At 35.4% G+C, this 23,866-nt stretch overlaps 1 protein-coding gene across 1 annotated transcript in view; it reads left to right on the top strand.

The window, feature by feature from the left end:
- Col24a1 (collagen type XXIV alpha 1 chain) overlaps nucleotides 1-23,866 on the top strand; it is a 265,766-nt gene that overhangs the window by 85,085 nt on the left and 156,815 nt on the right. The window contains exons 19-22 of the mRNA XM_048352139.1: nucleotides 6,019-6,072; nucleotides 19,827-19,880; nucleotides 21,182-21,226; nucleotides 22,538-22,591. Coding sequence (XP_048208096.1) covers nucleotides 6,019-6,072; nucleotides 19,827-19,880; nucleotides 21,182-21,226; nucleotides 22,538-22,591 — 207 coding nt within the window. The remainder of the gene's footprint in view (nucleotides 1-6,018; nucleotides 6,073-19,826; nucleotides 19,881-21,181; nucleotides 21,227-22,537; nucleotides 22,592-23,866) is intronic.

Here is a 23,866-nt window from a genome sequence, read left to right as displayed (position 1 = left end):
TCTGTAAGTTCCTTTAGCATGACTCTCATTTTGATACCTATGATATCTTCCTTGCCTTCTGGTATAACAAGGTGTTGTAAGCTCTACTGCAAGATTGACAAGTTCTGAATTTTCCCAGGAGGATGCTTTGTACCAATGTTCTCTGAATTGGCTGTAAACGAGTCCTAAGGGATCCCATGTAGATACAGGACAACATGTCCTCTTCTTCAAAAGAAACAAGTCAGTCATTCAACAACAAAAAGTCATTTTAGTCAAGTAATTACTGTGTGCCAGATGTTTTCCTAGTTGCCTGGGAATGTGGTCGTGAATAACACATAAAGTGCACTCATGGAGTTCACAACCTGAGATGCAAAATAAAGTAAGCTAAAACATCATGTTAAGTAGTTGGATACCAGGTTGGAAAGAGAATTCTTAAGAGAAAGAACAGGGAAAGAGCAGAAAAAAAGAATATTTAAAAGATAAAGTAGAACTTTTTGGTGAGGAAATTGGTGGTCCAGAGTAATATCCACTCAAATAATGAAAAGTGAGGGAAGACATTATAGGGAACATAGTGAGTTTAGTTTAGAGGAATTGAGAAGTTATTCATTTTACATTTTCACGTATTTGTATATGTTCCTTTAAGAATAGCTGGGCACTGGTGGCTCACACCTGTAACCCTAGCTGCTCAGGAGTCTGAGAACTGAGGATCAAGGTTCAAAGCCAGCCCTGGCAGGAAAGTCTATGAAGCCCTTACCTCCAATTAACCACCAGAATACCAGAAATGGCACTGTGGCTCAAAATGGTAGAGTGCTAGCCTTGAGCTGAAAAGCTCAGGAGTAGCATGCAGGCCCAGAGGTCAAGCCCCATGACCAAACCTACCCACCCCCCAAATAATCACTTAATATGATTGCTAAAAGATCAGAGATCCCCTGTCCCACTCTGGAGTATGTTCAAGGGAAAGGAAATTGGATTTCCAGGAAAGAAAGAAAAAACAATTTTTAATTCCATGTATACAGCCTGATTCCTACTGACTAATAAAGCAATCAATAAGGTTAAATTGAACAACTCCATATTGAGTGACTCTAGAATTTCCAGAAGTCTGGTTCTCTTATCTTTCTGGTACCACTTCCTTTTTGTGGGTCAGAAATATCCCTAGCTTGTATTTGTCTCCAAAGAATCCAAGTGTTAAATCTCACATTTAGTCTGTCGGAGCACATTCATTCTAATCCAGACTGAATGAGTGAGGGACACTTTCTTATATTTTTTTCTTCACATAAGTATCCCAGAGCCAACTTTGTGTTCTGACTTGTTTCAGTTTTTATTCTCATGCCTTTTATTCCTCCATTGAACTTCACTTTTTAAAAAATACATAATTTTACTGTCATTATACAAGGGAATACCATTTCATAAGTTATGTAATAAGTACATTTCTTTTGGGGGCCAATATTATTTCTTCTTTTGCTTTTCCCAAGTTTCCCTCTCCTATTCCTGCCCACAAGTTATACAGGTAATTTTCCATGTGGTGTATACTGCATATATGAATGCCTAGAGTCCTGTACAGGTTTTCATGTTCAGTTACATTTTAGATCTAGCTTCCAAATATGAGAGAAAACATGCACTGTTTGTTTCTTTAAGCTTGGCGAACTTCACTTAGTATGGATTCTTCTAGGTCGTCCTTTGCCTCACAAATGACTTAATCTCATTCTTTCTAATAGATGAGTAAAATTTTATGGGGTGTGTGTGTGTGTGTGTGTGTGTGTGTGTGTGTGTGACATTTTATTAATCTACTCATCTGTTGTAGGGCATCTGAGCTGTTTCCCTTGCTTGGCCACTGTGAACAGTACAGCAATGATCACGGATGCTCAAGTGTCTTTACTGAGTTCTGACTTGTGATATTCTGGGTAGATGCCCAAGAGTGGTATCACTGGGTCATAGGGGAATTCTGTGTTTGGTTTTTGAAGAAAACCATCTTCCAAATGACCTTCCAGAGTGCTTTTATTAGTTTACATTCCCACCAAAAGTGCAACAGAATTTCTTTTTCACCACATCTTCCAACATTTGTTGTGGTTTGAATTTTTTATGTTGGTCAATCTATCTGGACTAGAATGAAATAAAATGTCAAACCTCTTTTAATTTGCATTTCCTTTATAGCCAGGAATGATGAGCATTTCCTCATGTGATGATTTGCTATGCTTACTTCTTGCGAGAAGTCTCTCTTAAATTCCTTTGCCCAATTATTGATCGGTTTTGCTAGTTTTGAAAGGTGTTAATCTTTTGAGCTTCGTGTATGTTTTGGATATTAGAACTTCATTGCATGTATTGTTAGCAAAGATCTTCTCCCAGTCTGTTGACTGTCTTTCTAGCTTAGTATCTATTCTTTTGTTGTACAGAAATTTTATTTTGATGTAATCCCATTTGTCAAGTCTCTCTCCTATTTACTGTGCCTATGGAATTCTTTTTTTTTTAATTTTTATTATCAAACTGATGTACAGAGAGGTTACAGTTTCATATGTTAGGCATTGGATACATTTCTTGTACTGTTTGTTACCTCGTCCCTCCTTCCCCCCTCACCCTCCCTTTCCCCTTCCCCGCCATGAGTTGTTCAGTTCATTTACACCAAACAGTTTTGCAAGTATTGCTTTTGTAGTTGTTTATCTATTTTTACCCTGTGTCTCTCGATTTTGTTATTCCCTTTCAATATCTAATACCAGTATACATGGTTTCCAATATACTCAGATAAGACACAGAGATAGTGTAGGTACAACCACAGTAAGGGGATACAAGAAGATCATCAATAATAGAAGCTACAGTTACACATAGCACGCTGAAAGTAGTTACAACAGTGATATAACAATCATTTCCATAACATGGAGTTCATTTCACTTAGCATCATCTTATGTGTTCATAAGGGTATAGTTATTGGGCTCTTGTGATCCTCTGCTGTGGCTTGCCTAAACCTGTGCTAATTATTCCCTATAAGGGAGACCATAGAGTCCACGTTTCTTTGGGTCTGGCTCACTTCACTTAGTATAATTTTTTCCAAGTCTTTCCATTTCCTTACAAATGGGGCAATGTCATTCTTTCTGATAGAGGCATAAAATTCCATTGTGTATATGTACTCCATTTTCCTGATCCATTCGTCTACTGAGGGGCATCTGGGTTGGTTCCATATTTTAGCTATGACAAATTGTGCTGCGATGAACATTGTTGTGCTGGTGGCTTTACTGTGATTTTGTTTGTGGTCTTTTGGATAGATACCCAAAAGTGGGGCTGCTGGGTCATAGGGGAGCTCTATGTTTAGCCTTCTGAGGAATCTCCATACCACTTGCCAGAGTGGCTGAACCAGTTTACACTCCCACCAACAATGAAGTAGGGTTCCCTTTTGGCTACATCCTCTCCAACAATTGTTATTGTTAGTTTTCTTGATATATAACATTCATACTGGGGTGAGGTGGAATCTCAATGTTGTTTTGATTTGCATTTCTCTTATGGCCAGTGATGTAGAGCATTTTTTCATATGTCTCTTGGCCATTCTCAATTCCTTATCAGAGAAGTCTCTTTTTAAGTCTTTAGCCCTCTTGATGAGGGGGCTATTGGTTCTTTGCGGTTTTGTTTTGGAGGAATGTAATTTTTTTTAGTTCTGCATATATTTTAGATATGAGGACTTTGTCCATTGTATGGCTGGTAAAGATCTTCTCCCAATCTGTGGGCTTTCTGTTTATCTTGCGAGCTATGTCCTTTGCCCTGCAGAAGCTCTGCAGTTTGATGCAGTCCCATTTGTCCAACCTTTCTTTGATTTGTAGCTTTTCTGGGTCTTTGTTCAGGAAGTTCCATCCTGTGCCAAGGAGCCCAAGTGTTTCTCCTACTCCTTCCTTTAGTGTTTTCAGCGTGTCTGTTTTGATTTCGAGATCTTTGATCCATTTTGAATTGATTTTGGTGCAAGGTGATATGTAAGGATCTAGTTTTAGTTTGTTGCATGTGTTGAACCAGTTTTGCCAGCACCATTTGTTAAAGAGGCTCTCTTTCTTCCAGACTATTTTTTAGCTCCTTTATCAAAGATTAAGTAGGCGTGGGTTCATTCTGTGGGTTCTGTGGGTTCATTTCTGGGTCTTCAATTCTGTTCCATTGGTCTTCAGGCCTGTTCTGGTGCCAATACCAAGCTGTTTTCCTGGGGCTTAACTCAGGGCCTGAGCACTATTCCTGGCTTCTTTTTGCTCAAGGCTAGCACTCTGCCAACTTGAGCCACAGCAACACTTCTGGCTTTTTCTATATGTGGGGTGCTGAGGAATCTAACCTAGGGCTTCATATATACAAAGCAAGCCCTCTTGCCACTAAGCCATATTCCCAGCCCCCTATGGGATTCTTTTCAAAAAGTTCCTGTCTATACCTAGAAGTTCTAATGTTTCTCCTATTCCATCTTGCAAGATGAACTACCTTTTCTTGTTGACAATTATGCATTGCCTGCCACCTTTGCTTTTAAAAATGCTTACTTGTGGTCTACCATAGATGGCTTATACCAATGATGGAGGCTGAGATCTGAGGAGGTTCAGAGACAACCCCAGTAACAAGCTAGAAGAGGGAGTGTGGCCAAGTGGGTTAGAGCACCAGGCATAAGTGAAAAATCCAAGCAATAGCACAACTAAGCCCCAAGTTCCAGACCTATACTGACATACACACCAGAAAAGAAAAAGAAAAGACTGCTTTATAAATTTTTCTTACTTTGCTTTGTCTACATCAATGAGAAATGCTGAAGCCTATCTGTAATAATAATCAGTGCAGATAAAACACCAATTATTAATTTATGATGATGATAAATCATGTTCCCTGATTTATTATTTTAATATCACCATTTTAGAGCAGCATTCTAAGCCCTTTCATTCCCAAGACAGGTTTATATTTAACACAGTGATCCATTTCTATTTCTGGACCCAACTGTTTTAGGCGGCTTGTATAATTTGCAAAAGGTAAAATTATTGTTCTCTTGCAAGTCTAAATACAAGCCAAAGATTTTATCAAATTTATTCATTAACAATGAAATGAGTAAGAAGTTAGATAAGCATTTTGGGAGGTGTGTATTTATAGGTAATTACATAGTAGATGTTATAGTAAAATAAATTAGAGTTAGATGTTGTAGTGCAAGTCTACATTCTTAGTGGCTTGGAAGGCAGAGATCCAGAGTACACCTTCTCAACAAATAAGCAGGTTGTATTTGCTCCCACCTGGAATTCCTGCCCTTGAGAAGGGAGAGATAGGAAGATCTCCTAGGTTAGTCCTAGGTAAAAGTTTGAATTGTATCTGAAAAATAATTAAAGCAAAAAGGGATGAAGGGTGTTGTTGCACAGGAGTTGAAATCTTGAGAACTCAAGGCCCTTATTCAAAGCACAGTACTAACAAAAAAAAAGATGCAAAATTAATCAATATTTTATATGTCGAGCAATTACAGTTGGGTTGTTTATAGCCAAATAGAATTGGTTTCCATCTCCACCTACCAAAATTATATAAATCAACACATAGTTAGCCAAAAGTAAATCTAATAAAGTTAATTTTTAAAAATTCTTTTTTAAATTTTTTATTTTTATTTAATTATTTTTTTCAAATTTTTATTATTAAACTTATGTACAGAGAGGTTACAGTTTCCAACGTTAAGCATTGGATACATTTCTTGTTCTGTTTGTTACCTTGTCCCTCATATTCTTAATGGCTTTGTGTCTTACATGATATCAAAAGATCATGTCACACTTCTTTTTCTAAATCAAAATAAGTTTTGGATAAAACTTGCATTGTCTTAGACTGGAATAGGGAGTTTGCTTCAGGTATGAGGATTGTTTCTGAATAACTGATAACATAAATTCTGCTTTTGTACACTACACTAAATTTTTATTCTAGTATTAAACAGTTGCCTAACAACTGTTAATATTTTTAAAGACTACCAATTGCCTTAATTGAACATGAAAGAAAAGTAAAGAGAATTTGTATATCTATAATAGATTTAAAGTAATTCTCTGTGAAATCAACTCTCTATATTTTCATATTCTCTAGGGTTTTCCTGGAGACATTGGGATTCCTGGACATAATGGCCCCGAAGGACCAAAGGTAAAATGTTCCTTGACCAAATTCACCATACTCTAGCATCATTCTTTATTTCCCTATCCCCTCTTATTCAAACAACTTCAATAGATTCTATGTTTTTAAATTTTCATACATACTTACAAAGACTTTTGGCCGTATTTACCCTCTGTCACCATCTCCCTTTGCCCTTTCTCCTCTTGCTGATTTTCACCTATAATAGTACCTATTTTACATTCTTGTAATTCATTTTCTTTAGCAAATATTAATTGTCCAAATTAGTCTCACTGTGGTATTTCACACATGTGCATATTATGCTTTAGTCAGATTAACTACTTCTATCCCCATTAGCACTCTTATTGTTCAACAACTTTCAGTGATTTTCCTCAGTACATTTTCATGCACAGACACTATGTGTTTAGATACTATTCATCCTCCAACATTTTCTTCCCCTATCTCTTTCTCATGTCTCCATACAGTTCCACAATTCCTATTACAGTCATGCTCTGAGTATGTGTGTGTATGTATGCATGTATATGCCTTTTAGGAGTAGATCTCACTTTTGTCCTTCTAAACCTGGCCTACTACATTTTCTGCCAAAGTTAATTCAATTATTATGGTTATATAATACTCCATCATGTATATATACCATATTTTCTTTATCTGTTCATTAACTGTAGGATATCTAAGCTGCTTTCATATTTTGTCTATTACAAATAGTGTTGTTATAAAAATGGGTGTGAGCCTGACTCTATTGTGTCTGGATAAATGTCACACAATGATATCTTTTGATTATACAGTAGTTCTATTTTGTATTTTTTTGAGGAAGTTCCATACTGTTTTTCATAGTGGTTGTACTAGGTTGCACTTTTTTAGAAGCTGGCTAGACGTTTACTAGTGCCTTACTCTTAACTGCTACTTGCCCGTCTTTCTTTGAATTCATACACATATATTCCTATTTCTGGCTTATTAAGAGAGAGTAGTGTTGTTTCTCAGCAATTTACCATGTTTTAGTAAACCCTTTTGAGTTCAGAATTCAGATAATTGAAAATTATTTTCAAGAATGAGTATAGATATAATATACTAGGGCAACAATGTTTTCAAAACATAAATGTCTCAAAGGGACTTTTTGGAAGAAGGGGGGGAAAGCAAATCTCAAAAGTCAAAGCATACAAATAAATAGGTGAGTATTTTCTTTCTTTTCTTAAATTTAATTTTTTTTGTCAAGGTGACGTACAGAAGGGTTACAGTTACATACTTAAGGTACTGAGTACATTTCTTGTCAGACTTGTTACCCGTCCCTCATTTTTGTCCCACCTCCCCTTTCCCTTAACCCCATTCCCACCCCCGGAGTTATACAGTTAATTTCCAACATATTGTCTTCCGAGTATCTCTATTGCATTGGATCATCCTTTATACCTTGTTTCACCATTTTGATATTCCCCTTCCCTTCCTTAATTCAGATTAATGTATATACAATACCCAGGGTACCAAAATCAAATACAATGAAACAGGGGATAAACCATAGGCAAGGAAAAAGAAAATTCTCACATAGTACATTAAAATAAGAGCCTCAATAAAGAACCTCCTGTTTCCATATCTCGGAGTTCATTTCACTTAGCATCATCTTATATGAGCATATTTACATAGCTATTGAGTTATTGTGATCCTCTGCTAGGACTATCCTATACAAATGCTAATTATTACCAATGAGTAAAAACATGGAGGCTATGTTTCTTTGGGTTTGGCTCACTTCACTTAGTATGGCTTTTTCCAAGTCTTTCCATTTCCTTATAAATGGGGCAATGTCTTTCTTTTTGATGGAAACATAGGATTCCATTGTGCATAAATACCACATTTTCTTGATCCATTCATCTTCTGAGGGGTATCTGAGTTAGTTCCATACTTTAGCGATGGTAAATAAGACTGCAGTGAACATGGTTGTGCTGGTAGCTTTAGTATGGCCTTGTTTGTGAGCCTTTGAATAAATGCCCAGAAGTGGGGTTGCGGGTCACAGAGGAGCTATACTATGTTTAGTCTTTTAAGGAACTTCCACACTGCTTTCCAGAGTGGTTGAACAAGTTTACACTCCCACCCACAGTGTAGTAACATTCCCTTTTGTCTGGGTAAGGATTTTCTGACCCACTAAAATACTTTACAGCTGATAGAAATATCCATTGACTAAAATAAAAGAAAACCTACTGTGTCCTGGAGCCTTAAGATAGCACAAAGTACCCAAAGCAAAATACCCTAGGTGTTGAACTTCCTTTTTCTACCAGTGTGTACATATGCTAGGAATTCCTTATAGAAAAGGTTAAATGCTAAGCTTTACCCGACTAGGGTGCTAATGCAGCTGGGAGATGTAGGCAAACATCGTGAATAAGGACAAGGATTGATGAAACCTGAAGTTTGGAAGATTGTAAGATTATGAAGTATAGCTTCTCTGAAGGTATCAGCGTGAGAACAGTGGATCAAAGAGGCTAGAAGGATATTAATAATAGCTATATTCACTATAATATTATATAATATAGTGCTATTGTACACATCTGTAGAAATTATATTAATCTTCAAAATCATTATGAGGTAGATATTATACTCATTTTACAAATTATTAAGTTATTCACTCAGTATCACATAATTATCAAATATCATAGCTAGGATTGTTATGCAGGCATGCTTGCGAAGTCTGAGCTCTTAATCACTTACCTTTGGGATTAAATTGTGGAGAATATAGAGCTTCATGCTGCATAGTTTTCAAAAGATACCTCCTATGTCAAATTTTCAGAGGAGAGTAGAGAATAGAAGCTGCAGATAGTGAGACAAGCTTGTCAAATAAAGAAGTAACTTTTCATTTAATTATTTCACTTAAACATTTCTCCTCCCTCTTGCTAGTTTCCTTTTTTTGAATGCTATGCATCCCACAGTGCAGATTCCTATACCTACCATCAAGTCAGTACCAGGGCTCCCTTTCCTGCAAATCCTGTGCTCCTTCTTCTCACAATGGCATACACTAAATATTGTTTATTGTGATTATTATAGAACTTTCCCCACATATCTAAACTGTATCTTTCTTAAAAATAGAGATCCGAACTTTGCATCATTCTATGTTCTAGGATCTACCTTAGTAGCTGTTACAGTAAAGACTACCAATAAATATTGGCTGAGTGGAAAAAATGTGCTATTTTAGATCTTTATTATCTTTATTTGAAATTCAAATATAACAGAACAGCATGATTTTTTTCAGAGTGGGGGAGTTCTTTTCACTTAACATTATCTTATGCATTCATAGGGCATAGCTATTAGGCTCTTGTGATCCTCTGCCTGTGACTAGCCTTAACCTGTGCTAACTATTCCCTATGAGGGAGACCATAGAGTCCATGTTGCTTTGGGTCTGGCTCACTTCACTTAGTATAATTTTTTTCAAGTCCTTCTATTTCCTTACAGATGGGGCAATGTCATTCTTTCTGATAGAGGCATAAAATTCCATTTATGTACCCCATTTTCCTGATCCATTCGTCTACTGAGGGGCATCTGGGTTGGTTCCATATTTTAACTATGACAAATTGTGCTGCAATGAACATTGTTGTGCTGGCACCTTTAGTGTGTTCTTGTTTGTGGTCTTTTGACCAAAAGGGAACCCTACTTCATTGTTGGTGGGAACGTAAACTGGTTCAGCCACTCGGGCAAATGGTATGGAGATTTCACCAAATTTAATCCAGTCGATCTCCACTTACTTTCTTTGACCCAGCCTGACAATTGTTTAAACTTTTATTTACTTATTCATTTTGAATGATTGTATAAGTTAATTACAACTTAAAATGTACTGTGCTTCTAGATCAGAGCAAACTCTTCCATGACACTCCCCTTCCCAACTACCTCTTTGCCCAACAATCATGTCAAGTTTTCCACATCCTTTTTCACAAACATACATTGAGTATTGTGACTGTATTTGTCCACTGTTCCCTTTTCCATTCATTCACTCCCTTCCAATATCCCCCACTAAAAACATACCTAGGCTTCCTGGTATTAATTTTGTCAAACTTTTAAGTGTTCAAAGAGTTTACATAATAGTGTTTCACTCTTACATATATATATATATATGTGCCTCATTCCTACATATACATATATATATACATATATATATATATATATATATATATATATATCCCTGTATATTTGGAGTCTAATATCCACATGTATGGGTTGTAATATCCATATATATGGGTTGTAACATCTACATATATGGGCTGTATGTTGTGTCAAAATCCATATAGGAGAAAATCCTGTACCCTGTGTCTTTCTGGTCATGGCTTACTTCACTTGATGTCATTTTCCCCCACAGCTGTCATTTTCTTGGAGATGATGTAAGTTCTTTGAACCTAATGGCTGAATAAAATTTTATTGTATATATAACATTTCTTGATCCATTCATCCATTGTTGGGATCTAAGTAATTTCCATTAATTGACTATTGTAAACAGTACTGGAATGAACTTATGTGTTCAAGTGCATTTGTTGTACTTTGTCTTTCATTCATTTGATATATGTCCCCCTAGATTATAGCATATTTTGAGGTTTTTTTGAGGAATAACCATATTGATTTCCATGGTGGTAGCACTGATTTATATTCCCAGCAACAGTGTATTAGGATCCTTTCTTTCTCCCATCCTCACCAGCATTTCTTGTTTGTTTTCTTGATGATGGCCATTCTGACTAGAGTTAAATGGAAACTCAGTGTTGATTTGATTTGCATTTTCTTTGTGGCCAGAGAAGTTGAACATTTTGGTCATTTGAACTTCTTCTGAGAGGTGTCTCTTTACCTTCTTTGCCTATTTATTGATTTGACTTAAGATTCTTTGAGAGTTTAGTTTTTTTAATTTTTTTATTAATTAAATTTTGTTGACAAGGTGTTGTGTGAAAGGTGTATAGTTACATAATAGGGGAGTGAGTACATTTCTTGCGATATCTTACACCCTCATTTTTCTTTCCCTTCCCTAGATCAGGTAGGCATATATACAGTACCCAGTGTACCAAAATCATATACAGTAGCCATGTGGCGTATGCCAAAGGAAATTCACCTAGAACTTTAAATATAATGTCAGCAATAGAGTTTGCTTATCCTTGTCTTATATGATCATATATACATAGCTGTTGAGCTATTGTGTTCCACTGATAGGTCTATGTTTAGTAGTTGTTTGGTTTTAGATACATAATTTAAGGTAGCTGACCCAAAACTGTGGAAATACCATTTGACAAGAAGTTTTTTGTTTCACAGACCTGGTCTCTACTGTCTCTCTGAAAGTTTAGTTTTTAAGCTCCATATATATTATAGCTGTTAGACTATCACAGGTGGAACACTGACAAAGATCTTTTCCCATCTGTCTTTTAAACTTACTGAAAATATCATCCATTGCTCAGAAGTTTTTAACTTTATGCATTCCTATTTGTCAGTTTTCTCTCCTATTTGGTGAGCACATAGAATTGTATTCAGGAAGTTCTTGCCTACTACTTCCTATAGTGGTTTCAAAGTTTCAGGTTTTATGTTAAGGTCTTTGATCCACTTTGAATTGATACTGGTACAAGGTAAAAGACAGTATAGAAAATGGAGTTGAGATTTATCCTGTGTATGTTAAACCTCTACCTGCTACATACTTAGCAAATTGAACTTGATACATACAATAACACATCTATTTACCCATTTTTCATTCAAACTCTATTGGGCTTTTCTGTGTGCTAAGCAAATTACTAAGTGTGAGATTATGAAAATTATAAGACTATGGTCCCTCCATTGGATGTGATTATAATTTAATGAGGAAAATAAAACACAAGTTGTCATCACAAAGCATAAGAAGTACTATATGAAAAATTGAGAAATGTATTCACAGCCTAAGGAAATTGGGAAGTACTTCAAGAGTACTGAAGTTAATGTATGTCATACTGGGTGCTAGGTATCTTAGGTACGTGTAAGATTGAGATTTGAGGATCACTATTCAAAGCCAGCCTGCACAGAAAAGTCCATGAGACTCTTATTTCAAATAAACTACTCATAAAAAACTAGTAGTGGCACTGTGACTGAAGTGGTAGAGTGCTAGCCTTGAGCAAAATAAGGCCCTGAGTTTAAGCCCTAAGATTGGCATGCACCCAGACACACACACACACACACACACACACACACACACACACAAACACAGAAGCATATCATAATATGTGCAGAATTAGTTTTCAAAATTCTGTCCAGTTTGGAGATTTTGCTTTACCTGAAATTTTTTTCATAAAAAAAGGACTTAAATGGTCAATGGGATTTTTTTTTTATTTCACCAGTTGTGGGGCTGGAAGTTAGTGGCCCAGAAAATGTCCCTGAGCATTTTTTTCTCAAGGCTAGCTCTCTATCAGTTGAGTTACAGGAATATGTCTGGATCTTTTTTGTAATTTATTGGAGCTAAGAGTCTCATATGCCTTCCTGCCCAGGCTGGCTTCAAACTGTGATTCTCAGATCTTAGTATACTTTAGAATTGAATGGCACCCTGCTTCAACAGAACCTTGTAGTCTGATTACAATAATGATCTTTAGAAATTCTGTCTCGCTGCTTACTTAGTTTTAATGCTGATATGTTAAAAGTGGTGAAAAGACCTGAAAACTAGTCATTTTAACAAATAACTTGAATTTCCAGTGGTGAGTTATTGATTTTCACATTGTTTTATCTAAATTTACTCAGTAGATATAAGCTTGGAGGGCTGGGAACATGGCCTAGTGGCAAGAGTGCTTGCTTCGTATACATGAGGCCCTGGGTTCAATTCCCGAGCACCACATATATAGAAAATGGCCAGAAGTGGCGCTGTGGCTCAAGTGGCAGAGTACTAGCCTTGAGCAAAAAGAAGCCAAGACAGTGCTCAGGCCCTGAGTCTAAGGCCCAGGACTGGCAAAAAAAGAAAAGAAAAAAAAGATATAAGCTTGGAGACTCATCAACACCAACAATGTGAGACTAACATGCAATTTAAAATGATATTGCAGAATGCATTATTTTATCAACAATATAAATTTTAAGGGTAGAAGGATATGAGTGTATAAGTCTTATAGGCTGACAAGGATAAATTTTGTCTCTCAAACTTTTTCATTTGCTTTGAAATTTTTTGTACAAATAGGAAAACAGAGCCCAACTTACTAGCCCTAATAATGTGAAATTTTTTAGCTGGATGTACTGTATCATAGTAGCACCTTAGAACTTTTCTCACTTTTTGGAAAGTGGGAATATAAATTATTAAAATTTGTCCAGGCTGTATAGCAGTATCATGAAAATCATGTATATGCATTTGAAATAAAATTACTCAATATCCAATTTGTGTTCTTTCCAGAGCAAGTTGGCATCTCTGTACAGAAGCCTTTTATATTCTCTTCTTTTTTTGCCACTTAACTAAAAATTTCAATCCAGGTTTGAAAAGTCGTGTTAATTATGGTTTTACTGATTGTGGAGTTTTGTGTTTATGTATGCTTGTATATAGACACAGAGCATACATCAGTAAGCCTTCTCAAGAGCCATCCAATTTGGCAATCTGCTTTCAAGAATCCCATAACATTAGCAAAACCACATCCTTTGCTGCTTTCAGCAGAAAGTAAAAATATCCAATAAATATTCTCTGCTTTCCTGTAAACAGAGGAAAATATATTATTGCTATAATGGTTTGTTTGTTACTTTGGCTATGAAATTAGGAATGAATGTTAAAACTGGCTGTTTTTGTTTCTTGTAGAACAGCCCTGTTAAGTTTTCAAATAAATTCTACTATTTTTTAGATCATGTTGCATAATATGTAAAAATAACTTGTACACTGAATCTTTATATTATGTCATGTATTTATCTGCAAAGAGATAAACAGATTGTTCTAAGAAAAATACATACTCCAGACAATTCTTGAAGATCACCTTCACCCCAAATATTTGCATTCACTCCCTAAGTCAAGATTTTACATACAGATTTTTTAATTTTAACTGTTTGATTCTCCAGTCATTGTTAAGTCAATTGAGAAATACTTATGGGGCTTGTATATTGAAACTATTTTTACAGTGTTACTGTTACTAGTATTATAAGTAGTGACTAGAAAAAAGATTCTAATATGGTCTTCTATATCTTCTAGAAAAGTGAATCTTTTGCATGAGAAAAGTTACAGAGCATAATAACTAGGCAATATTTAAGTGAGTTGTTTGGAATTCAAAGAGTAGTTGTATGGTCATTTTTTTCTTTAAGAGAGATTCATGTGAAAATTGAAGCAAGGGATGAAACATTCTGTGAAACACAGAATAAAAACAAAAAGCATACAGGACATAAATAAACCTACTTTACTTTAAAAAGGTGAAAGGCAAGCTGTGAGAGATATTAAATATAAAGTTCAGGAATATAAACCCTAATAAGCTCATGGTACACTGTATATATGTATGAGTGCATGTTTTAAAAACAGCTGCAACAATTTACAAATTTAATGCAATACTCATCAAAATCCCAACAACAATTTTCAATGAAATATAGAAAGCAATCCAATAATTCATATGAAATAACAAAAGACCCCAAATAGGAATCCAGTCCTTAGCAAGAAGAACAGTGTTGGAGGAATAACAATACAAAACTTCAAACGCTCTTACAAAGCTTCAGTCATAAAAACAGCTTGATAATGGCACAAAAATATGCCGCAAGACCAGTGGAACAGAATAGAAGATCCATAAATGAACCAACAGATCTCAAGCCACCTAATGTTTTATAAGCAAGTCAAAAACACAGGTTTGAAGAAGGATAGCCTCTTCAACAAATGTTGCTGGCAAAATTGGCTATCCACATGCAGAAACTGAGGCTAGATCCCTATATTACCCTGCACCAGAATTATTTCTAAAGACCAAAGACCTCAATATAAGGCCAGATACCATGAAACTATCACAAGGAAGAGGGAGGGAAAACACTAAGATGCCTAGGCACAGGTCAAAACTTACTAAGCAAAGATCAGAATCACAGAAAATCAAGAAAAGACTGAATAAATGAGATTGCATCAAACTGAGAAGTTCCTGCATGGCAAAGGACATAGCTAGCAAGATATATTGTTCACAGAATAGGTGGGTTGTTTTTTTTTTACCACCCGACATCAGACAAGGGTCTCATATCTAAAATACACTTAGATCCCAAAGTATTTAACCTCCCAAAAATAAACACTGAAAGAAAAACAACTTCATTAATAAATGGTCTAAAGACTTAAAGAAAGACTTCTCAGAAGGAGAAGAAGGACCAGTAAACACACGAAGAAATGTTCAGTATCTCTGACCATAAAAGAAATGCAATTCAAAACAACATTGAGATTCCACCTTGCCCTTCTTAGAATGGCCATTTTGAAGAAAACTAACAATAACAGATGCTTGGAGGGATGTGGCCTAAAGGGAACACTACTATCCTGTTGATGAGAACGTTAACTTGTTAAGCCACTCAAAAGACATTTATCTGAATTAGGGAAGGGAAAGAGAATAAAAGAAAAGGTGAGACAAAGGACAAAGGGTGAACCAATTATAACAGTGATACAAGACAAATCTTGTAAATTAACTGTACAACTGGGAGGTGGATTAGGAGGCAGGAAAATGGGAGAAAAATGAGGGAGAGAGTAACAAGTAACAAGAAATGTTCACACTACCTTACATATGTAACTGTAACCCCTCTGTACATCACCTTGACAATAAAATTAAATTTAACAAAAAAAGACTAAACATGGAGCTTCCCTATGATCCAGCAATTCCATTCCTGGGCATTTATCCAAAGGCTACCTGCACAACTGTATTTATTGCAGCATTGTTTACCATAGCCAAAATAAGGAATCAATTCAGATGTTCTTCAGTGGATGAATGCATCAAGAAAATGTCATCAATATACACAATGGAATTCTACTCATCAATCAAAAATGATGTTGTACCATTCATTAGGAAATGAAAAGACTTGGGAAAAATGATATTAAGCAAAGTAAGTCAGACCCTAAGAAACAGAGGTTGCATGGTTTCTCTCATTTGTGGTAACTAGAATGTGCCTATAAGTCTGCAAGTAAACACACTAGAATGATAAAAGAAAAAAATACACTGGTACATGATAAACTATACAGGCCTCTAAGCATTCACAAAGAGTATGGCTCTGGCCAAAGGAGCATATTCTTAGGAGAGAATCACATAAGCAAAATAGCTATGTACATCTGACCAAAAAAAAATATATTTGTCAAAATTAACCCCAGGAAATTGAAACAAGAATATTTACTTTTTTTGTTCCAGTTTTTGTTTTCATTTCCCTTTGTCTTATTTGTTCATTTATTTGTCTTTGAGAGGGTAAGATGGGGCACAGGAATGGAAGGGTAAAAGGGTGAACTGAATGAATGCAGTAGTGGTACTCACTTGACACTATGTAGAAAATGAACTATACAACTTGTGGTTGAGCACAGGAGCGAAAACTGGGAAAGAGCAAGGGAAGGGGTGGTAACAGTGTTCAAAAAAATGTACCCTTTCTCTGACTCACATAACCATAATCCCTCTGTACATTACATTTACAATAACAATAAATAAATATTAAAAAGAAATGTTTGCAACACCAAAACCACAGAATGTGGAATCTATTGTTTTAAGATTTGCAGTATAGTGTACAGTATTGTAATAGTTAAAATGTTTACATCCATTGCATAGCATCCTGCATGACTAAAATTCTATGTCCAATGGGACCCAGGACCCAAACCAATATTACAGTAGCCTAACTACTGCAATTTTCTCCAGTGGCTACTGCATTGATTTGGTTTGCAGGCTCTGTCCTCTTGATGGTTTTCCACTATTGAAGGTTATCTCATCCTTAATACTATTTTTTATTTCTAGTAATTTCATTGAAGTTTGAAATTTTCTTTTGTTAGAAGGCTTTGTGGAATTTCTTGATCATTCTTAAATCACTTTCTAGGTGTGCAGAACATGCTGACTGACTTAGGTGTCTGTTATATGTCCACCATTACAGTTAAGATTAGAGCCACACCCCTCAAACCATCTGCTCCAAGAGTACAAACAAAAGGTGTTTCCTTAAGAAAAATTAGAGTGCTTTTTTTGCTAGTAAAACTGATAATATATGTGGGACAAGTGTAAGAAGAGCATATGCCCATTTTCATAGCCTAACATATTCACTCCTTTTAAAAAATAGAAAACTGCACAAAATAATTATGTTATTACTTGAAGTGACTTAGTTTCTTGGGCTATGAGGTAGTTTCTTTGACTTATTATCAAAGTAATATACAGAATGATTACAGTATCGTATATAAGGCAATGAGTACATTTCCTATCAAACTGGTAACCTTTTCCCTCATTTTTCTCCCACCTTCTCCCCTCCCCAGTTCCCTCCCACTCCCCTCCTGGGTTATATAGTTGGTTTATAGCATATTGTATTTTAAGTATTGCTGTTGAATTGGTTCACCCTTTTAAAAAAAATAGGATTGTGATAAGAAAGACTTAACCAGTCTTTCTTCTTTTTCTTTTGTGTCAAAGTATGGCAACAAAAAGGCAAGAGATAATCTAAAGATTCCCTGTAATTTTACACTCTCCTACTTTCTAAAACTAAATACCAAAATTATAGGGTAGATTTGAATTTTGACTTGATACACTTAAAGCCAGGTGCTGGAGGCTCACACCTGTAATTCTAGCTACTTAGGAGGATGAGATCTTAGGATCACAGTTCAAAAGCAGCATGGCAGGAAAGTCTGTGAGTCTTTTTCTCAAATAAATTACTCAAGAAAATCTAGAAGTGGCTGTGACTAAAGAGGTAGAGCACTAGTCTTGAGAAAAAGAACCTCAGGGACAGAAGACAAATCCTAAATTCAAGCCTCAGGGTAAACACACACACGTAGATTAAATGTTTTAATTGTTACATAATTACTAAACACAATAATGAAGATGCAATTTTTAGAAGCGGTTTACTTATAACTTATCTGGCACATTGCATTGTAAGGTAAATAGAAAATGTTGCTATGTTAAGTAGCTGTTGCTGGTGTTAGTTGAATTAGGCAGATTATTTTTGTAATTATTTTGAACAAGCATTTATTTCAAAAGCAATAGTCGGGCTGGGGATATAGCCTAGTGGCAAGAGTGCCTGCCTCGGATACACGAGGCCCTAGGTTCGATTCCCCAGCACCACATATACAGAAAACGGCCAGAAGCGGCGCTGTGGCTCAAGTGGCAGAGTGCTAGCCTTGAGCGGGACGAAGCCAGGGACAGTGCTCAGGCCCTGAGTCCAAGGCCCAGGACTGGCCAAAAAAAAAAAAAAAAGCAATAGTCAGGTGATAGTGTTTTCATAGGCAGTTAGATAACCAGGCCTCTGGCCTAATGAATTGCTAGTCCCTTGATAGGGTAGTAACTTGATCATATTATGAGGACATGATGAGAGGAGGGAAACTTGAATTACTTGGGGGAAGGTTGGCACTGGGACAAGTCTGTGGCACTATCTCTTGCCTTGACCCCTTCCTATATACCTCTTTCTTTAATTCCACAATGAAAAAAAATGGGGAAAAACTCATTCTATTCCATCATGCCCTTCTTGCCATAATCAGCTTATACTTCTGAAAACACAGACCAAAATAAATCCTTTCTCTGACAAACAATAACTTAAGTGCCATTCAGGACATTTTTGGGTATAGTTTTCTCATGAGGACTGTGAAATGCAGGAACAGAGAGCCGAGGGCCTTTCCTGATGGTAGAACCAGAGTGTAGGAATGAAGATGAAGGACCGTCCATGAGCTTGAACAGTTAAGATGAGGGACGAGGTAACAAACAGTACAAGGAATGTATCCATTGCCTAATGTATGAAACTGTAACCTCTCTGTAATTCAGTTTGATAATATATATATTATATATATATATCTTAAAAAAAGATGTGAGTAAGGCAATGGTTCTCACATCAAGCTGAACATGACTGCTAAATGGGAATCACTGTCATTGAGCATGTTAAGTTGCCATAAACTTCAGTGTCTGTTCAAAGCAAGGATGAAGGAGCAAGGTCACGAAATAGTTTGACCTACAGAACCATGCAGAAATGGGGGGGGGGGGGGAGAGAAAGGTGAAAGGTTGAACAAATTCAGTTATTGTATTCCGTATGCACCATGTGGAAAATGGAATATGCAACTTGTGGACAGGGTTGAGAGGGGGAAGCTGGGGGGCAGTGAAGGAAGGGGTGACATTGTCCAAAAAGAATCATACTCATTACTTGAATTATGAAATGCTAACCCCTCTGTATAACACCTTAATGATAATAAAATTATATATAAAATAGCAGTAGTCAACATTTATAGTTTATCTCACTCACTTGCTTCTATAAATAGTCTCTTTTTCTCTAGGTTACAGCAAGAAATTGAGGAACACTTAGTATGAATAATGAGTTCCAGACCCCTCCATTTGCTTTTAGTCTTTGTGTGTGGATACTCTCGCATATTTATTTATCATCAGATTAACAGCTGGACCCATTGCTTTCAGTTAGAAAATTTTGTCTGAGAAGCTATCTGGAAACTGAAAAGTAACATACTGAACAAATTATTTGAAAGTTAAACTGCTTAAAAGAAAACTTATTCTGGTTCTCAGTTTTTAGGTATCTTGTAGTTTTCTACTCAGCTACTTTCTTATCTCATTTTCATGGCTTCTAGATGAGAAATGAATGGTACCACATTGTAATGTTCTTTGATATCAGATTAATGATGGCCAATCAAAATGTTGATAGATCTATACATTTTAATTTGTATACTTATTTTGTTTTTATAGGGACTTCTTGGAAATAGAGGGCCTCCTGGGCCTCCTGGTCTCAAAGGAACTCAGGTATGGAGGTATTGACTCCTAAATTAGCAGTTTCTTGGTTCAAATTTTCTCCTTTCAATTTCCTTGGGCCTTAATTTTTTACTTGAAGAAAAATTTTCCTTACTGTGGACAATATTTGCTATGACAGATTTCAAGTTACCATTTTACATTGGCAGTTATGGAGTGGAATTTGAAATCATTTTACAATGTTCTGAATTCATTAAGTGATTTATGTCAGTGGTTTTCAAAGGAATGTTGAGGAATCTGAACACAGAATCAAACACATATGTACAATAATTTCTATTTACTATTTGTGACTTTTATATTTATGACCCAATAAATTATATTTTAATTGAGTTTTGAACTGAACAAATGTTTGTTTATCAAATAAGATATTTGTGTTTAGGGATATCTACACATGTTGTTGGGATGTGCTAATATCAACTAGTAACATTAAGAAGTCAACATATTTCAGCTGGAGCTCAACATTTCCCCTTCTTTCCTTTCTTTCTCTCTATTGAATTCTTTGCTTTGCCAAAAAAACAGCATATTTAATAAATATGCCAAATATGTCTATAAATGAAATGTAAACACCTTTTTATTCTCAAAAAAATGACTGGAAGTTTTGAGTTCTGTTAAGTCATCTTCAGGTTCTATACACACACACACAGCTATAATCCCCACAAGAATGCACCAGACTCTTATGTTGACAGTATAGCTGTTTGACTCTAAATCAAGCATAAACTTTTAGATAGTAAAATCAATTTAATTGGAATCTGATGTGCCTTTGTATCTGTAGGGTTTATAAAAGAGCTGAAATCCAAAATCCTATGTGACACCTTGTCTAAAAAAAGAGCTTTTGAATAAATTATCAATATGTGCCTAAAGAAAATATGCTTTGTATAATTAATTTATGCAATTAAAATGTCACTTTATATTGATTTCCTTTTGTTAAGAACTTTGAATTTCTCTCAAAGCTCAACAAAGTAATTATTATCATTAGTTAATAATCTCAGTGGTTTCTAACCCTGGTCATGCAATATTCTGTCCACTTCACCTTTGTACATTCAAAATTTCTGTAAATAGTTTGTATAACCTGACAATTTTGAAGTGACCCAGTATCAAATATGTCTTTCTCTAGAAAGTTATGACAATATTAGAGAAAAATGTATGATGTGGTACAGTCTAAAATCTAAGAAAATTTAGTACCATTTTCACTACATCTCAAAACAAGCTTCAAATTGCTGAATAAATATAAAAATGCAAATCTACATTATTAAACAATTGTTATAAGTCATGATATGTTCTTGTCTTTTTTTAAGGGAGAAGAAGGACCAATTGGACCCTTTGGAGAACTGGGTCCAAGAGTAGGTATTCTTTAAAAATTCTACAAAAAAAATTTTGCAGGCTGGGACTGTGGCTTAGCTGTAGAGTGCTTGGCTAGCATGCATGAAGACCCTGGATTTGATTCCTCAGCACCACATAAACAGAAAAAGCTAGAAGTAGTGCTGTGGCTCAAGTGGTAGCCTTGAGCAGAAGGAAAGCCAGGGACAGTGCTCAGGCCCTGAATTCAAGCACCTGAACTGGCAAAAAAAAAAAAAAATGTTTTGTTTAGCTTGGTGCTGGTGACTCACACTTGTAGTCCCAGCTACTCAGGAGACTGAGACCTAGAAGATCACAGTTCAAAGCCAAACACACACACACACACACACACACACACACACACACACACACACACACACACACTGATGTTTTTCAGGTCTGTGTTCTGCTTTGTGCTTGTGAGGAAACTGTTAGAACATTTCAAGCAAAGCAAAGACAAAAAGAAAAAGTATTAAAATTATTAAATTTATTAAGATAAATTTAATCAAAATTAAATGAGTTAAAATTATTTGTTCCTCAATAAGAGCTTGGTTGGGAAACACAAAATAATAGAGAGGGTTATTTTAATCAAAATATAATATGTGTATGTCTAAAATAACTCTTATTGAGGAACAAATAATTTGGGACAATACACACACACACACATTAAAAAAAAGAAGAAAGTAAAACAGAAAGTAGATGAATGAGGATGAATGTGACAAAATTAGATTATTGTATTTTTATGTATAAAAATGAAACAGTTTTTCCTGGAAATTTTTAAATAGAAAAATTTCAGTCTGCTGAAATTGTTTTAACAAGTGAGGAGTGGGATAAGGAGAATGATAAATGGAGTGAATTTGATCAGGATACATTGTAGGCATGTATGGAAATGTCACAGTGAAACCTTTATGCAACTAATATATGGTACTTAAAAATATAGAAAGAAATCTGTAAGACTAGTCGAGTTTGTCTAGGAAGTATGTATATGTTGTATGTGTGTGCGCATGTGATACAGATGCACATATATCTAACCTAATTATCTTTTACTGACTTTTTCAACCTACTAAAATGTAAGCTATGTGAGGTCAAATATGTTTAGTGTTCTCTCTACCTTCAGAACCTAGACTTCTCTTTGGCCTGTAGGAGACATTCCACTATTAATTGGGTTAATGGGTACTGCTTATGGTAAAAAGACATCTATTAAATAATTCTAAAATGTTCATTTCATATGAACATCTACATTTCATAAATCTCAAGAAACTTTCAGAAATGAGAATAATTCTGTCTCTTTTTTAATGCATTCTGTTTTCTACTAGGGAAAACCAGGTCGAAAGGGCTATATGGGTGAACCAGGACCAGAAGGCTTAAAGGTAAAGCACCTAACCTTGTCAACTTTGACACAGAATTTTTGAAAGGATGAAAACAAGTCTTTAAAATAAAAAGTGGATACATATAAACTTACAGAGAACAAGTAGGATATCAAAGATGTTTTCTAGATAAATTGAAAAACTATAAACAATTTAATTTAAAAATCAGGGTAAGATTTGTGAGTTAGATACAAGGCAAAAAACCATAAACTTTAAAAGTTATCTGTTCAAGGATCAGAAATTTACTTGTTGATATCACTTTATGAAGTCTCAAGTTCTTTAATCAATACTAGACAGTGGGGATAAGTAAGCATATTACTTACTAATTGTTGGTTAGAGTTCATTTTACATACCAAAAGGCATGTCACCTGTTTCTCCCTTATTTCCAGATTTTGAGTGCTTTTTCATAACAGAAATTATAAAATAATTTATTATTTTAGCGTGTATTATAAGAACTGAAAGAAATAAATTCACAAAAATTACTAAAAATGTTCATCTTAACATTATATATATGACTGTAATCCCAAAACTCTGGAGGCAGTGGCAAGAGGATTAGAGGTTGGAGGCCACCCTGGAATAAAAAAGAAAATCCTGTCTCAAAAAAAGAAAGAAAAAGGATTTGAAATCTACCAGTCTCACAAAACTCAATGTTTTTAATATTAAGCTCATTAAATTTTATGATGTTAAAGATCAAAATAAAAAGCTAAATGGCGCGTTGAGGTCAGTGAAAAGCATAAGATAAAGCATCTTTGAATCTATCAGTTAAGTCTATCTGTGACTGACATTATTTTAGGGAAATATGTGTACCTAACTTCCTCAAATTATATACTGAGCCTCTAAAAGAAGAGAGAGAAGCACAACATTGATAATCATATTTTTACTGAGCTTAATTACAGAGCCCATTTTTATAACACAGATTTTGAAATATGATTTGTATTTTATACATTGACTCAGGTCTTATTTCAGACCAAACCATTTCACATGTCATTAGTGGCTACAATATTTGTGCTCCACTATAATTATAAACTTTAATTAATTACATATATACATATATAATTATAAACTTTATTTATTTGGTACTAGTCCCAGGGCTTGAACACAGAGCCTGAGTGTGCTCCCTGAATCACGTAGGCTAGGGGCTCTACCACTTGAACCACAGCTCCAGTTCTGATTTGGGGGTGGTTATTTGGAGGTAAGAGTCTCACAAACTTTTCTGCCCAGGGTGGCTTTAAATAATGATTCTCAGATTTCAATCTCTCACACAGCTAGGATTACAGG

The sequence above is a fragment of the Perognathus longimembris genome, chromosome 7, assembly GCF_023159225.1.
Source record: "Perognathus longimembris pacificus isolate PPM17 chromosome 7, ASM2315922v1, whole genome shotgun sequence".
In the NCBI taxonomy this organism is placed as follows: Eukaryota; Metazoa; Chordata; class Mammalia; order Rodentia; family Heteromyidae; genus Perognathus; species Perognathus longimembris.
Note: the sequence above shows the minus strand (reverse complement) of the source record. Positions and strands in the feature narration are given on the sequence as shown.